Source organism: Argopecten irradians, chromosome 3 (assembly GCF_041381155.1).
Source record: "Argopecten irradians isolate NY chromosome 3, Ai_NY, whole genome shotgun sequence".
NCBI classification, from domain to species: Eukaryota; Metazoa; Mollusca; class Bivalvia; order Pectinida; family Pectinidae; genus Argopecten; species Argopecten irradians.
The window spans coordinates 49,804,672-49,820,119 of NC_091136.1; the positions used below are offsets into that span (position 1 = coordinate 49,804,672).

Genomic DNA, 15,448 nt, shown 5'->3' on the forward strand with positions numbered 1-15,448 from the left:
CAGACATTAGGCATGTAAAACATTTTGGTAATATATTCCAATGCTGAAATCAATCAACACATTCATGCAAAATTGATTTTATTTTTGCAAATTTTCTGGTAAATGTTGGTCTAGGAAATTAGAAAGAAGGTTAAACTTCAAATTTATAATATAACAATAACTAGACCAACATCTCTCCATACCTGTTACTGGTAACGAAAGTGCCGACTCTAGACAATAAATGAATGGTAAGGACCTGTTACTGGTAACGAAAGTGCCGACTCTAGACAATAAACGAATGGTAAGGACCTGTTACTGGTAACGAAAGTGCCGACTCTAGACAATAAACGAATGGTAAGGACCTGTTACTGGTAACGAAAGTGCCGACTCTAGACAATAAACGAATGGTAAGGACCTGTTACTAGTAACGAAAGTGCCGACTCTAGACAATAAACAATGGTAAGGACCTGTTACTGGTAACGAAAGTGCCGACTCTAGACAATAAACGAATGGTAAGGACCTGTTACTGGTAACGAAAGTGCCGACTCTAGACAATAAAACGAATGGTAAGGACCTGTTACTGGTAACGAAAGTGCCGACTCTAGACAATAAACGAATGGTAAGGACCTGTTACTGGTAACGAAAGTGCCGACTCTAGACAATAAACGAATGGTAAGGACCTGTTACTGGTAACGAAAGTGCCGACTCTAGACAATAAACGAATGGTAAGGACCTGTTACTGGTAACGAAAGTGCCGACTCTAGACAATAAACGAATGGTAAGGACCTGTTACTGGTAACGAAAGTGCCGACCTAGACCTTAACTGGTAACGAAAGTGCCGACTCTAGACAATAACAAATGGTAAGGACCTGTTACTGGTAACGAAAGTGCCGACTCTAGACAATAAACGAATGGTAAGGACCTGTTACTGGTAACGAAAGTGCCGACTCTAGACAATAAACGAATGGTAAAGGACCTGTTACTGGTAACGAAAGTGCCGACTCTAGACAATAAACGAATGGTAAGGACCTGTTACTGGTAACGAAAGTGCCGACTCTAGACAATAAACGAATGGTAAGGACCTGTTACTGGTAACGAAAGTGCCGACTCTAGACAATAAAGTTACAATTGTAGGATTCTGTTTTATGGATATTTCGAAACACCCAAACGACCTGTGAACAAAAATGCATTGTCGTGCTAGGTCGTTTTGGTAAAACTTATCCAACTCAAAGAAGTGCCGACGAAGATGTTAAAAATCAAAAAGGATGTAGACAATGTTGTAGAACAACAAGATAGTCAGCCTCACCGACAAACAACATGTAAACATTGCGACGTCATCAGAATGTGCAAAACTGTACATTGTACATTGCTTATTTATCATACGCACGGAAGCATTGCTCAAAGAGGTACGGTAGTACACACATAAACAATGTAACGTTTCTACATTTGTATTTACACACGTACATGTATATGTGTTCAAACCTATTTTGATATGGACATGTTCATCGAACGTAAGTTCGGTACTGAAAACACCAAAAGTTTCTAATATGGACCTTCATAAATTCATCCGCAGGGCTCCAAATTGCGTGTGACATACTCAATCTATCGAGAAATAAAGTTGAGTAGCCTTTGGTTGAAATCAACGAGGTTTATACTATCAATTCACCACTGACTGTAAAATATTTGATAAAACAGTGATGATAGTAGACTAGGTAGTGGTTCATAGACCCAAAAAGAAAATGGGAACATTCTGATATCAGGAAACTAATCAACAAATTTATCTACCACAATGGCATTTTATTATATATATAATTACTTGATCACAAAGTAATGCATTCTAACCAGTAGCACATTATTCTCTAATGTTTTATGAACTTTTCTTGAGACAGATTAGGCTATTTCTCTTATATTTGATGAATTATTCTTTAGACTACATGCCATATATGCTCTTAATCTACATTCAAATTTCCATAAACATATCTGTCAAAATATTTCAAGAAATTACTAGATGAATGCTTTAATACTACTGAATATACTTTATCAAATCTGCAAAACTCTTTACATAGAAAAAGTCTACTTTGGGAACTGTTCTTTTCAGGATAGCAGATTTATAATGAAATAAATCATGATCACAATGACACATTGTTGAAATACGATAAATTACTTTTCATATCCTATACACATTTTGTCATGTTCACAATTTCTTGAAAAGTCTTTTGAACTATTTATTAGACAATTGTGTCCCATTCATTTCCCCAGCCGACAAAAAAAGAAAAGTACAGATTCTGGTTGTCATGGTGATCAAACCCATTTGTATGACATTTAATTCCAAGCCGCCATCTTCTATATATCCATCCCGACTTTGTCCTATACCTACATGCTGGACAGGATCAATACGCTCTTCATACATTCATCCTTTATCATTATGCTATTATTTTTCCCAGGGATCTCTGCATGATAAATGGCTGTAGTTCTAATGCTTGAGGCATTGGCTTTTTTTCAAACTATTCTTGGAGTGAGGTTTGTGGTCTTAGAACTGTTCAGAGCTATATTTTATGTGCATGCTTAAATCTTTTTAAAGGGCATCACTTATGGGGAAAAAAATGTCTCAGAAAGCTAAAAGAACTTCTTGAAATCAATCAGACATTAGGCATGTAAAACATTTTGGTAATATATTCCAATGCTGAAATCAATCAACACATTCATGCAAAATTGATTTTATTTTTGCAAATTTTCTGGTAAATGTTGGTCTAGGAAATTAGAAAGAAGGTTAAACTTCAAATTTATAATATAACAATAACTACACCAACATCTCTCCATACCTGTTACTGGTAACGAAAGTGCTGACTCTAGACAATAAACGAATGGTAAGGACCTGTTACTGGTAACGAAAGTGCTGACTCTAGACAATAAACGAATGGTAAGGACCTGTTACTGGTAACGAAAGTGCCGACTCTAGACAATAAACGAATGGTAAGGACCTGTTACTGGTAACGAAAGTGCCGACTCTAGACAATAAACGAATGGTAAGGACCTGTTACTGGTAACGAAAGTGCCGACTCTAGACAATTAACGAATGGTAAGGACCTGTTACTGGTAACGAAAGTGCTGACTCTAGACAATAAACGAATGGTAAGGACCTGTTACTGGTAACGAAAGTGCCGACTCTAGACAATAAACGAATGGTAAGGACCTGTTACTGGTAACGAAAGTGCCGACTCTAGACAATAAACGAATGGTAAGGACCTGTTACTGGTAACGAAAGTGCCGACTCTAGACAATAAACGAATGGTAAGGACCTGTTACTGGTAACGAAAGTGCCGACTCTAGACAATAAACGAATGGTAAGGACCTGTTACTGGTAACGAAAGTGCCGACTCTAGACAATAAACGAATGGTAAGGACCTGTTACTGGTAACGAAAGTGCCGACTCTAGACAATAAACAAATGGTAAGGACCTGTTACTGGTAACGAAAGTGCCGACTCTAGACAATAAACGAATGGTAAGGACCTGTTACTGGTAACGAAAGTGCTGACTCTAGACAATAAACGAATGGTGAGGACCTGTTACTGGTAACGAAAGTGCCGACTCTAGACAATAAACAAATAGTAAGGAACTGTTACTGGTAACGAAAGTGCCGACTCTAGACAATAAACGAATGGTAAGGACCTGTTATTGGTAACGAAAGTGCCGACTCTAGACAATAAACGAATGGTAAGGACCTGTTACTGGTAACGAAAGTGCCGACTCTAGACAATAAACGAATGGTGAGGACCTGTTACTGGTAACGAAAGTGCCGACTCTAGACAATAAACGAATGGTAAGGACCTGTTACTGGTAACGAAAGTGCCGACTCTAGACAATAAACGAATGGTAAGGACCTGTTACTGGTAACGAAAGTGCCGACTCTAGACAATAAACGAATGGTAAGGACCTGTTACTGGTAACGAAAGTGCCGACTCTAGACAATAAACGAATGGTAAGGACCTGTTACTGGTAACGAAAGTGCCGACTCTAGACAATAGACAAATGGTAAGGTAGTACCAGATACAGTTTACTTTGTGATTATGTCACTTTTATGAACTTGTTTACGACAGATGTAGTCAACTATGAAACTTAAGCTTGTTATATGGACTGAACAAACCTATAAACTACAACCTACAGCTAACATTTGTTCAGCGGTTCTCTTGCTTTGTTTCAGTCTATTAAATATTAAAGCAGCTTAACCATACATTTGTATGAGTAAAGGACCAAGTCACTGTAATATCTAATTTACAACACACAACATGCAACTGATGCTGTGTGTATTGCCCTAGTGTATTGGTGTTATTGCTATATTCTGGCACCAACTCTTCCATATAGATCCCTTCCATACACAGCATGCAGACACATACAAGAAAAATCATAATGTAGGCATATGACCAACAGGTGACACAAACTCAATTCTTCTGAGCACGAGGAGACACAAACTCAATTCTCCTGAGCACAAGGAGACACAAACTCAATCCTCAGGAGCGAGGAGACACAAACTCAATCCTTGTGAGTGCGAGGAGACACAAACTCAATCCTCGGGAGCGAGGAGATACAAACTCAATCCTCGTGAGTGCAAGGAGACACAAACTCAATCCTCGGGAGCGAGGAGACACAAACTCAATCTTCGGGAGCGAGGAGATACAAACTCAATCCTTGGGAGCGCAAGGAGACACAAACTCAATCCTCAGGAGTGCAAGGAGATACAAACTCAACCCTTGTGAGCACAAGGAGACACAAACTCAATTCTCCTGAGCACGAGGATACACAAACTCAATCCTTGTGAGTGCGAGGAGACACAAACTCAATCCTCGGGAGCGAGGAGACACAAACTCAATCCTCGGGAGCGAGGAGATACAAAACTCAATCCTCGTGAGTGCAAGGAGAGACAAACTCAATCCTCAGGGAGCGAGGAGACACAAACTCAATCCTCGGGAGCGAGGAGATACAAATTCAATCCTCAGGAGCGAGGAGACACAAATTCAATCCTCCCAAGTGTGAGGAGACACAAACTCAATCCTCAGGAGCGAGGAGACACAAACTCAATCCTCCCAAGTGTGAGGAGACACAAACTCAATTCTACCAAGTGTGAGGAGACACAAACTCAATTCTACCAAGTGTGAGGAGACACAAACCTTATCATCTAAAGCAATTTCTTATATCTTTTAATAACAGTGCACAAAGAACACAAAGTTTCTCTGTAGATGTGCTGTAAATGTACTAACATTGGTTCATTTGTATTTATACATCAAAGTCCTTAACTGAGAAAACAAAGACCTGAACATGATTTGTGAAAATAGAGCTTCAACATCCAACTTTTAAATCTAATCAAGGAACCAGAGCTTAGAAAATATCAAATTAACCACTCCTTTACAATTTCACAAACTCCCTTAGGCATATTACTAGTTTGTAATGTATTATAATGAAATAACCTTGACATATCATTTAAACCAGATCTTACCGATAAAATCACCACCTGATCTGCTGAAATGTTCTGTTGTAACCTTTACACAGTTATTATATCCTAGCAACAATACTGATACTTACAGATTTTAATGTCTTCACTGCCTCTTCGCACACTTGCATCCCACGTGACTCGAACACTTCCAGGCAACCCAAATACTAAAATAGACAGAAATTACTTGATAAAAGAATAATATATTTACCAAGTCAATGCTCAACTCAACCATGTTATATTTTTTTTAATGTAATAAAGGACTAGATATGGTAAATTTCACTACTATATCATTACAGATTATAAAACTTGCTTGTATCAATTGATCTTTCTATTTAAGGAAACCAAAATACAGTACTAAAGCTATTACTATTATGAACTTTATAAAATAGTCCAATGTATAATATTTTTTTTGCATGAATAATAGCTATAGCCTATAGCTAATTAAAAGCCAAGAGCATTTTTGAGGATGGAATTTCACAATGAATTTTCAATGGATTATCTTGGTGTAAAACTATTCATATAGTCATTCATGATCAATTGACATAGTTTAGGACTAGTTACTGAAAAGTATTAGAGGTTGCATTGTGGCCCAGGCACTGAGATTTGGGAAGAATGTATCATGGTCATTGTGCTGTCAATCCAACATAACCAATATACAAACTACACAAAGTTATCTAATGAATATTGTATAGCTGATGCAACAGTGCAGTATAAACAAACACAAATTTACACATTATGATGAGTAAATACCATCAAGTAATGTCTGTACATTCACAAAGAAACAGTTAGAATACTTAAGTATTATCATTCCTCAAGACTCATCATATTCTACATCTGATTGCACTTCCCCTAGTTTTCTAGACTTTATAGCTCATAAATATGTAAATACACTCCATGTAACAGTGTATGTATGCAAACAACGCCATGTTATGACTTAACCTGATGACAGAAAAGGGAAACAGTTTTCTTGGTGAAATTAAGTTAAACACGGAAGACTGCTGGCAAAATCTATAGCAAGTTGATTACGCCCTCTTTTGGGTGTCTCGTTGAGTCAGTGAAAATGAGAAGTTGTCTCTAGCAACACCCGTCATATTTTTATGGTGTTGGTTGATGTGCATATGAAGTTATCTCAAAGTGACATCGACATCTTTATAAGCTGCGGGGTATTCCACATCTGATCACTTCACAAGGCTGCTTACTGTGATGTTTTTTGTTGGTGTTTTTTTTTTACTTTGGTGTACAGGCAAAAAAAAACACAATGTTTTGCTAGCTTAATTGTATTATTTTCACACAAAAAAAGTTCTCAATGCACATAAGGGCTGAAATTACATTTGGTTTTCGGTGTCTGTTCAGGAAAAGTTATACATTTACAATTATGATATTAACTGTCAATATGCTTAATTATAACTATGATCTCAATTTTAAATAACTTTGAATAACATCATCAGGTGCAACATTTTCGTTGAACTTCCTTCGGCCTCATGCAATATAACATTTGTTGATTACCACCACCTCGGGTTAAAGATGCTCCACCGCCGACAGAGCATAAATGATATTCTTCATTTGAACAAAAATGGTGTTTAATCGTGTATATATATGCCTAATTAAAACAAAAAATAATATAAAATATTTTATTTCGCCTTTGGTGCATGCGCAATCAGTAGTTCATTCCATATAGGATATAGTGCTACAGAATTTTTTCGGGATGCAATTAATTATTTTTCATATTTTTAACTTGAATTAAAATTAGAAGCTCAAACTTTTTAACTGTGGTAATGGTATAAAGTAAGTAACTTTTGTAACTGAAGAAAAATACTTAATCGTCTGCACCTGTTTATGATAGTGAAAAAATACCATTTGTCAGCGGTGGAGCATCTTTAAATATTATGAACTAAAGCACAGTAGCCCATGAAATATATGTATAATATTTATCTGATAGAATATACACTACTCAATCCATGAAACAATGTAGATACCAGATAACAGTATCATACACAGTGTAAAACACTTACTACTGAACAGCTTAAATCATTATGACTATACAATTTTAATGAGACAATATCAGAATGGATTATATTTATTCAGGATCCCATCACACACATTTAGCCTGCTGTGTAAGCACTGGTACCCTGTGTAGCACAGACTGTATTATATAGTACCAAAGTGATTCTGTATAATGTACAACTAATGCTTTTACACCAATAAAATGTGTGTTGCTGCTTATTCATCCTTGCAGAGAAAACTGGCACAGAAAAATCATAAGCTCATTACACATATGGATGCTCTAGGTGATAGCTTATCTCGTCACCAACTAGCTTTTCTGGACCAGGTTCCAACAGAGACAGAGTACAGAAGTCAAGTAGTCTTCTGGATTAACTTATAACAGGCGAGTGGCAACCAGTGGCCATGGTGGTAACGATGGGAATGACGTCTTCTTCACATATGCATATCAAATGGTTTATATTGAAAAAGGAACGCTTTTGTAAAAAGTAAAATTCTGCATGCATGATCCTTATAGGATAATAATACTTAACCTTCAGGAACCTCTGGTCAACACTTTTTTCTTTATTAAGCTAAATTTTGTCAGTTTCTCTTTTAACCTTGCTTTACAAATTAGTTTCCATTTCAGATTCTGCTTGAAATTGTCCTCTTGAAATCTGATGTATGATCACCAATTTGTTTTTCTGATCTACACGTAGGCTACAGCTAGGATATATTCTAGTCTGGTATATTATCAATTGCTGGTTCTACACAGATCTCGACCTTGCACAACATGTTTCAAATCTAATTACTACAATTCAAGAACTCTTCATTATGATAATAATATAACAATAGTGACATATATATACTAACCCTGACTTGAAAGCTGCATGTACCATCTCGCACTTTCTTTTCATCTTCCTGCCATTGATGAGGTTTTGAACATTCTGGAACATGCGGTTTCTTTTTCCGAAAACTGAGTCTCCTTTTTATGGACTCCATGGTAACCTGTCAAAGTAAGTAAACAAATGGTATTCAACTTCAACCAATTAAGTAAGCCCTTGTTTGATTGGAACAAGAATTCTTTACAAATTCCTAATTTTTGATCATATGTTTCCACATGTCATATAATTAAATAATAATAGCTATAGACGCTACTCCCTTGAGTGTAAAAACTGCAAATGGGAAAGTCCAATTAAAAAGATTTTTCACTGTCAACTAAACAATTCGTTCAATTTTCGATGGAAAAACTTATGGAATTTCCTGAAACCTGATCATGAGGCCAATGAACCTGCTGTGCAACACACCTCTACAATATTGTTAGAACAATAATATGCATGTGTAGATCTAGAGTTACATCAGGCTGCTGGTAAAACAATGCATACTACCTTCTAACTGTCTGGCCTACACAGTCAATGATAAACTACAGACTATACATGCACATGTTTTAATAAGTTCCATCGTTGGCTACAGATCAAAGTATAACAAGGAAGACGTGTTATTGTTCCTTGTACATTATCACCTACAATTTTAACTATTGCAATACTATTGCTATCAGGGAAATCGAAAACACTATTGCGATAGTTAAACTATTGCACACTATAATTGCAATAGTATTGCGATAGTATTGCATTCTGAATTATATTAAAATCCAGTAGATGACTTGGCCGCCATGAAGCACATCTAGTGCAGTATTGGTTTAGAGTTACATGTACTTCCTTTTACCTGCTAGCATCAGTACCAACTCCAGCACAATGAAGATCGTGATTGAGAACATTGTCAGTGTTTCCGTTTTGGTTAAACAGCATGGAAAAAGCAACATTTTATCATGATTGTTAGTTTGTTTATCAATCCTCCGTACATGTGAGTACATGATTTTAGTCCAAGTTACAGAAAAATATCTGACAATTGAAACTATCGATAGTTTGGCATACTATCAGCGATTGTTAACGGCTTTTTGAAATTGCCATCAATTAATCGAGTTGAGAGGCATACAATCACAATACATCGATAGTCTAATGTATTGTTACATCCCTATTGTACTTCCTACATATATATAGTGTGCAGAACAATATAGAATAACAAAATCTTCAATAGCCAAACATTTTAAAATCCTATTTTGTTCTCATTTAAAAATTAAGATCATAGAATACAACCAGCAAACAGAATTCAACATGATTCAAAACTTGATAATTGTCTCTTTTTGATGTTATGAACAGCAAAGAAGATCTCTCATCAAAATTCCTTTTTTTTAAATTGCAGAAGGCTTGGCCCTGGACCAATATTTCAGATTTATATATATTAATATTACATATGGTACACTTGTCATTAACTGACAGTGACTTTAAAGAGAGCTGCCCAAAAGATACATGAATGATCTATGGAAATGTGAACATACTGTTATACAAGATCCAGCTCTACGCCAGTTTTCTAAATGAATGATAAAATAATTACTTGGTTTCATTGTTAAGTACACTTGCATGTAGTCCTGTACATGTGTACTACATGTACCCTGATGGGCTACAGCAGTTAGAGACCCGGGTTGGACCACAAGAATAAACATTCAGTGGTATTTTCACATGGATTCTAAAACAATTTGTACATATATCAAGATTATCTAATAATGATTGACTCTGGCCTATACACTTATCTGTAAATTTTGACCTATGTCTGAATTTACAGTTATATTAACTCATATCTGCAGGATATGAAGACTAAATATCACATCACTTACTCGTCCTGATTTGGGTTGATTCAAATTCTTATTAAGTCCCATATTTGTGAATTAATTGTCGAAAGTGAATGAATATGTCCCAGCCTGAAACACACAGGCTACACTTCCTTGAGGACTACAGTGTATCAAGCAGATCTATATACTGCTCTAGAATGTGTACCAACGTATGGCACTCAGGCCCACTCACTGAAATATGGATCAGCATACATACCAGATGACTAATTCTACAGTGTCTATTACACTGTACCCACTGGTGTAGGACCATTCATAATACCTGTACAATGACCGACGACACACCTGTGTCCCACATACAATAACAACATGTTATCATTCTGTGTGGGCACTTACATGCGCTATTCTATACCTAAATCATCATGGATATTTAATAAATTATTAATCATTCAATTATAAATGTCATTTTAATTTGCGTTCATTTGAAAATAAAAACAATCAGGTAAATATACAAACAAAACACATGTTATACTGTGTATACATGTAGATGTCAGATTGTTGTCTCATCTTGCTACAAAACTGCTGAATGACAACCCGAGTACATGATGGATGAAGTACATCTCTCACAAGACAAACGTCTGTCTAATACCTGTCTGACGTCAGTCCAGATACAACACACATATACGTATAACAGTACTCAACAGTCACTGGGAAACAGTCAGTCCAGACACAACACACATTATGAATAACGGTACTCAACAGTCACTCGGAAACAATCAAAATATACTGATGGACTAAAAATTAACAGTGAAACTTTTATTGTCAACTTTTAGGAAACTATATAGATATACCTATAATAACATGGGTGATCATGTCTACGTGTGTAATATATAGTCAATCAAAGTAGGACTCAAAAAGGAACAAGATCTACACGGGACAAACTGGGCAGCACAGACATTCACGACATAATAGAGAAAATATATGAATTATCACAGTACACATAGGACATCAAACTTATCACTTCTCATTATAAACCTAAATGTAACACTTCTAGTTTTTTTATATTGAAGTACATGCATAGATATATATATATATATATATATATATACTGTCTTCATCCTCAGTAGTTTGATTGCAAATTAATGTTCTGGCTACAAAATTATATTTGAAAAATCTTTCCTCAAAAAAGTCAAAATAAGATGACAGTAAATCAAATCTTGTGACTGGATTTTCTCAAATCCAGTTCTTCATGTGCATGTGTACAGTTTGTAAATTCGATTAAATTTCCTACTTCCTCCTTTTTCTTACAAGAAATGTCAGAAGAAACATAATACACAACATAATCCAGACCCCCTATGACACCCAACCACAGTAAACCTTACCCATATACAGTATCCTTGTTGGAGCAGGCTCCATGTCCTATAACTTATCACTACAAACCAATTAAATCATTATCAGGCTATGAATAATGTACAGGACATTCTAAGCTGAGTCCCACATGTAAGTATTCATGTCAAAGATGTCTATTGCATTAATGCAACCACTTATGACATAAATAACAATTAAAACACATTTAATATGGTTCATTGCTATTTTGTTACATATTTACTAATTGCCTATTTTTTCAAAAAGGCTGCACATGTACAATGATCTTTATATTGTCTAATAAACAGATGACCAAATTTTCAAATGCAGATTTTGTTTCTAGTTAAGGCAGAATAATATGTACCTTATAATATTAAGGCCAAGGTCACAGAATCAGTAAACAAAAGTGGCACACTCTAGATGCTGCAAGAGTACAAGTTATTTTATCATGTGCTGATTTATTATGGCGACAGTCAATACAAGAAACAGGAAAAATCATTATTAACAGTCAATACAAGAAACAGAAAAAATCATTATCAATACGTACATAAACTTTCCCTTTCATTCTAAGCTGAGAGTGAGACGTGCTGTGTAACCCAGGGCAATCCAGTCATTACAATGTCTAGATCAGTAAAAGGATATTTAAGCTGTCCTGTAGCAAGGTCAACCATTCACCCGCTGATGTCAACCAGAACCTTTTTAATATACTAACCTGATGAAATCATCTAATTAGAGCAAGCTGTGCTCAATCTAATCCACACTTTCTCTATCACAACATCAGGATAGAATCAAGGGGAAATGTTAAGCCTTCCACAATGCAAAGCTGAGCATAACCTGTCAGTGCAGGTCAGTACCTGAGTAGCTCTTGATAGGTGTACAGTAAGAGTCTCTGGCAGCAGGTGTTGATAAGTCACTAATTAGCACTCAGTATATAATTAATGTATTTACTACCCTTTAGGTGCAAGGTGGTCATGGTCTTGTTTGAGACATGGGCATGAAGATTCAATTTGCAAATCAGCTCAAATGCATCAATGTTACACATAATGAATTAGTCAAAAATGGACCTGAATAACCAAGACTATAATACAGCATGATACCTATAATTAAATATTCTAATTTATATATATCTAATAAGCCATGCACATTGAAAATAATTTTCAATAAAGACCTTTAATACAGTCTTCCTAGGTATATGCACATCATTGTGAAAACACAGACTTATGTAATAAGATAAAAATAGAAATCTAAATAAAGGTCTGTTGAAATAAATTGGACATTTTTTGTCAACAGTGGAATTCAGTGATTTTGAAATGCATGGTGTTTACATTGTACAGTAAGCACACATTTACACACATGTGCCTGTGTGACACAGTAGTATCAATGTTCTACCTGCACAGGTACACATGTACATCTGCACAAGGATAATCACACTCCAAGATAGCATATACCTGTGACGAGTTTAATCAATCTGCTGTTGCATGATTACCTGGATATGAATTATAATGGATGTTTGAAGGTACACAATGTATAGATAAGAGGTCACACACAGGCCAAAGTGTAGGGTTACAAAGGGAAAGGTCAAGGCGTTCTATTTCGTATTCACGCCCTGCATTCCTAAGGTCTATGAAGTGATATCAGTCACGGTTCAGCGGCCGTGAGAAATAGGACAGTTTTCAGTTTACCTTGATCATCGTCCTACTGAAAAACAACACAGCAATGATTCGAATAGTCTTGAAGCGACTTAATAAATACATTAACAAATCATTTGAGTATACTAAATTAATAGAAATGGCCAATTTTATGTGGAGCTGTCAACTTATGGTTAAACGGTGACCTGTGTGTACGAAAGTGGAATGAATAACACGGTGGCGGCCATTTTTAATCTCAGGCCATACCTTTACACTGTCATAAACGTCGACAATCACCAGATATAACACGTTCTACATACACTTAGAATTCTCACCTGTAAAGGTATGTATTATCGGTGTGTACTGTCGTTGTTTGCCTCCAAATACATACACGTTTCTACAGCACACTCAATGAATTGAATCGTGAATCATGGCGTTTCAGCAATGCAGAGCCATCGAAAAATTTATCCAAATGATGCCCATATCGATATTTCAGCGTGCCATACGAGAAACCGTCTGTTGACAAAGATTCCAGAAAACCCTGACTGCTATCCGATAGTGACAACAGGCTAAATGAAACGAAATATCGAATCAAAACACTACAAGCGGAAGATCCTGAGATTTCCACAACAGGTACTCGGTTACAATTGCCGATTACGCATGCGCACAGGAAACATCCTTAAAAACCTAAACCTGCAAGCTGAGTAGGCTATGACTATGCGGTACCTATCTTTTCCTACTCTTCTCTCACGAATCAGGCTACTTTTAAATAAAGCGGCTGTATTGTCACATCATTTCACTAGAAATGGCCATCGATCATTAGATGATTTAGATATGGATAGGCCTAACTGAACCAGAAGAAGAACGTCATGCAGCCAAGGTCTAGACATACATGCTTAAGGAATAATGCGGGGGAGGATCCCTCGGTGACATAAGCACGGCCAGATGGGATCATGTTTGGGGGGGGGGCACCTAGGGATATAATTCAATGGTCTCAGAAATCGATATTTAGATATCGTAAAATTTTGCAGTTGCAATACAGTTGAATGCATTGCTTCTAAAGTCGACTGAACTTTACATTATCATACGTAGCTTCATGCAACATAGGGGATCATTTTCCGAATACTACACGTTCATTCGAATTAAGAGAACTTCGAATCAACCAATGAATCTGAGACAAAACACTTAATTCAAAGGTCCTTAGAAGTGTGGTCACTAATATACATATATACAATGTATATATAAATTTGCAAAATGTTCGGAGCAGATACTTTTGATTCATAGACATACTGCAGCAAAATTATAATATCATAGTTAGATAAGCTTAACAAATATAAACTATACAATATATCGTGATTTTTATAGCTTAAAAATAATTAACATACCCTCAAGTATTAACCTCGATACTCCAGGGGTTCCGATCACTTAAGACCGCTACTCCCTTGGACTATCCTATAGTAAAACTAAAGGCGGTACCCAGAGTGACTGTACTATAATAGCACGTTCCTTTTGACACTAATGGACAATGTCAGATTTTTTTTAATATCCCGACCTTGAAGAGGAAGATGACGTCGATAAAGAAGACAAATCAACAAAATAAAAACATATAACAATTAAAGAACAAACGTCAAAACATAAAGCGAGGCAACGCCAAGCAAAGAGAAATCATCAAAGACAGGATCAACGCCAAACACTAGAAGAAAACATCAAACATCGAGGCAAAGCCAAGAAAGAAGAAAACATCAAACGTCGTGGCAACACCAAGCAAGAGAAAACATCAAATATCGTGGCAACACCAAGAAAGAAAACACAGTGGCAACACCAAGAAAGAAGAAAACATCAAACATCGTGGCAACACCAAGAAAGAAAACACGGTGGCAACACCAAGAAAGAAGAAAACATCAAACATCGTGGCAACACCAAGAAAGAAAACACGGTGGCAACACCAAGGAAGAGAAAACACCAAACATCGAGGCAACGCCAAGCAAGAAGAAAACATCAAACATCGTGGCAACACATCAAACATCGTGGCAACACCAGGAAAGAGAAAACATCAAACATCGTGGCAACACCAGGAAAGAGAAAACATCAAACATCGTGGCAACACCAGGAAAGAAAACACGGTGGCAACGCCAAGAAAGAAGAAAACATCGAAAATCGTGGCAATAACAAGAAAGAAGAAAAACACCAAACATCGCGGCAACGCCAAGCAAGAAGAAAACACCAAACATCGTGGCAAAACCAAACAAAATGAAAGCATTAACCATCTTGACAACGCCAAGCAAGAAGGAAGCGTCAACCATCATGGCAACACCAAATAA

The 15,448-nt window shown here is 36.4% G+C and overlaps 2 protein-coding genes across 6 annotated transcripts in view; one reads left to right on the plus strand and one right to left on the minus strand.

Moving 5' to 3' along the window:
* Positions 1-13,792, minus strand: part of LOC138318939 (protein numb-like) — a 43,885-nt gene extending 30,093 nt beyond the window's left edge. For 3 of the 5 annotated variants that reach the window (XM_069261765.1, XM_069261762.1, XM_069261763.1), the window contains exons 1-3: positions 10,183-10,337; positions 8,322-8,456; positions 5,558-5,632 (exon numbers count right to left, since the gene is read on the minus strand). In XM_069261765.1, the coding sequence (XP_069117866.1) occupies positions 5,558-5,632; positions 8,322-8,456; positions 10,183-10,224 (252 nt within the window). In that variant the 5' untranslated portion in view covers positions 10,225-10,337. Of the gene's footprint in view, positions 1-5,557; positions 5,633-8,321; positions 8,457-10,182; positions 10,339-13,462 lie in introns of those variants that run through there. The other 2 variants (XM_069261766.1, XM_069261761.1) reach the window with 2 other exon arrangements.
* Positions 13,701-15,448, plus strand: LOC138319723 (myosin light chain kinase, smooth muscle-like). The gene is made up of 2 exons (XM_069262860.1): positions 13,701-13,760; positions 14,825-15,448. The coding sequence occupies exons 1-2, from the start codon at positions 13,701-13,703 to the stop codon at positions 15,446-15,448; spliced, it is 684 nt and encodes a 227-aa protein (XP_069118961.1).

What these genes read in the sequence shown, in the direction of transcription:
- LOC138319723 (XM_069262860.1), top strand. Translation starts at nt 13,701, where the DNA reads ATGAAACGAAATATCGAATCAAAACACTACAAGCGGAAGATCCTGAGA. An exon ending in TCCTGAGATTTCCACAACAG is followed by an intron (nt 13,761 to 14,824) that starts GTACTCGGTTAC and finishes GCCAAACACTAG; the next exon opens with AAGAAAACATCAAACATCGA.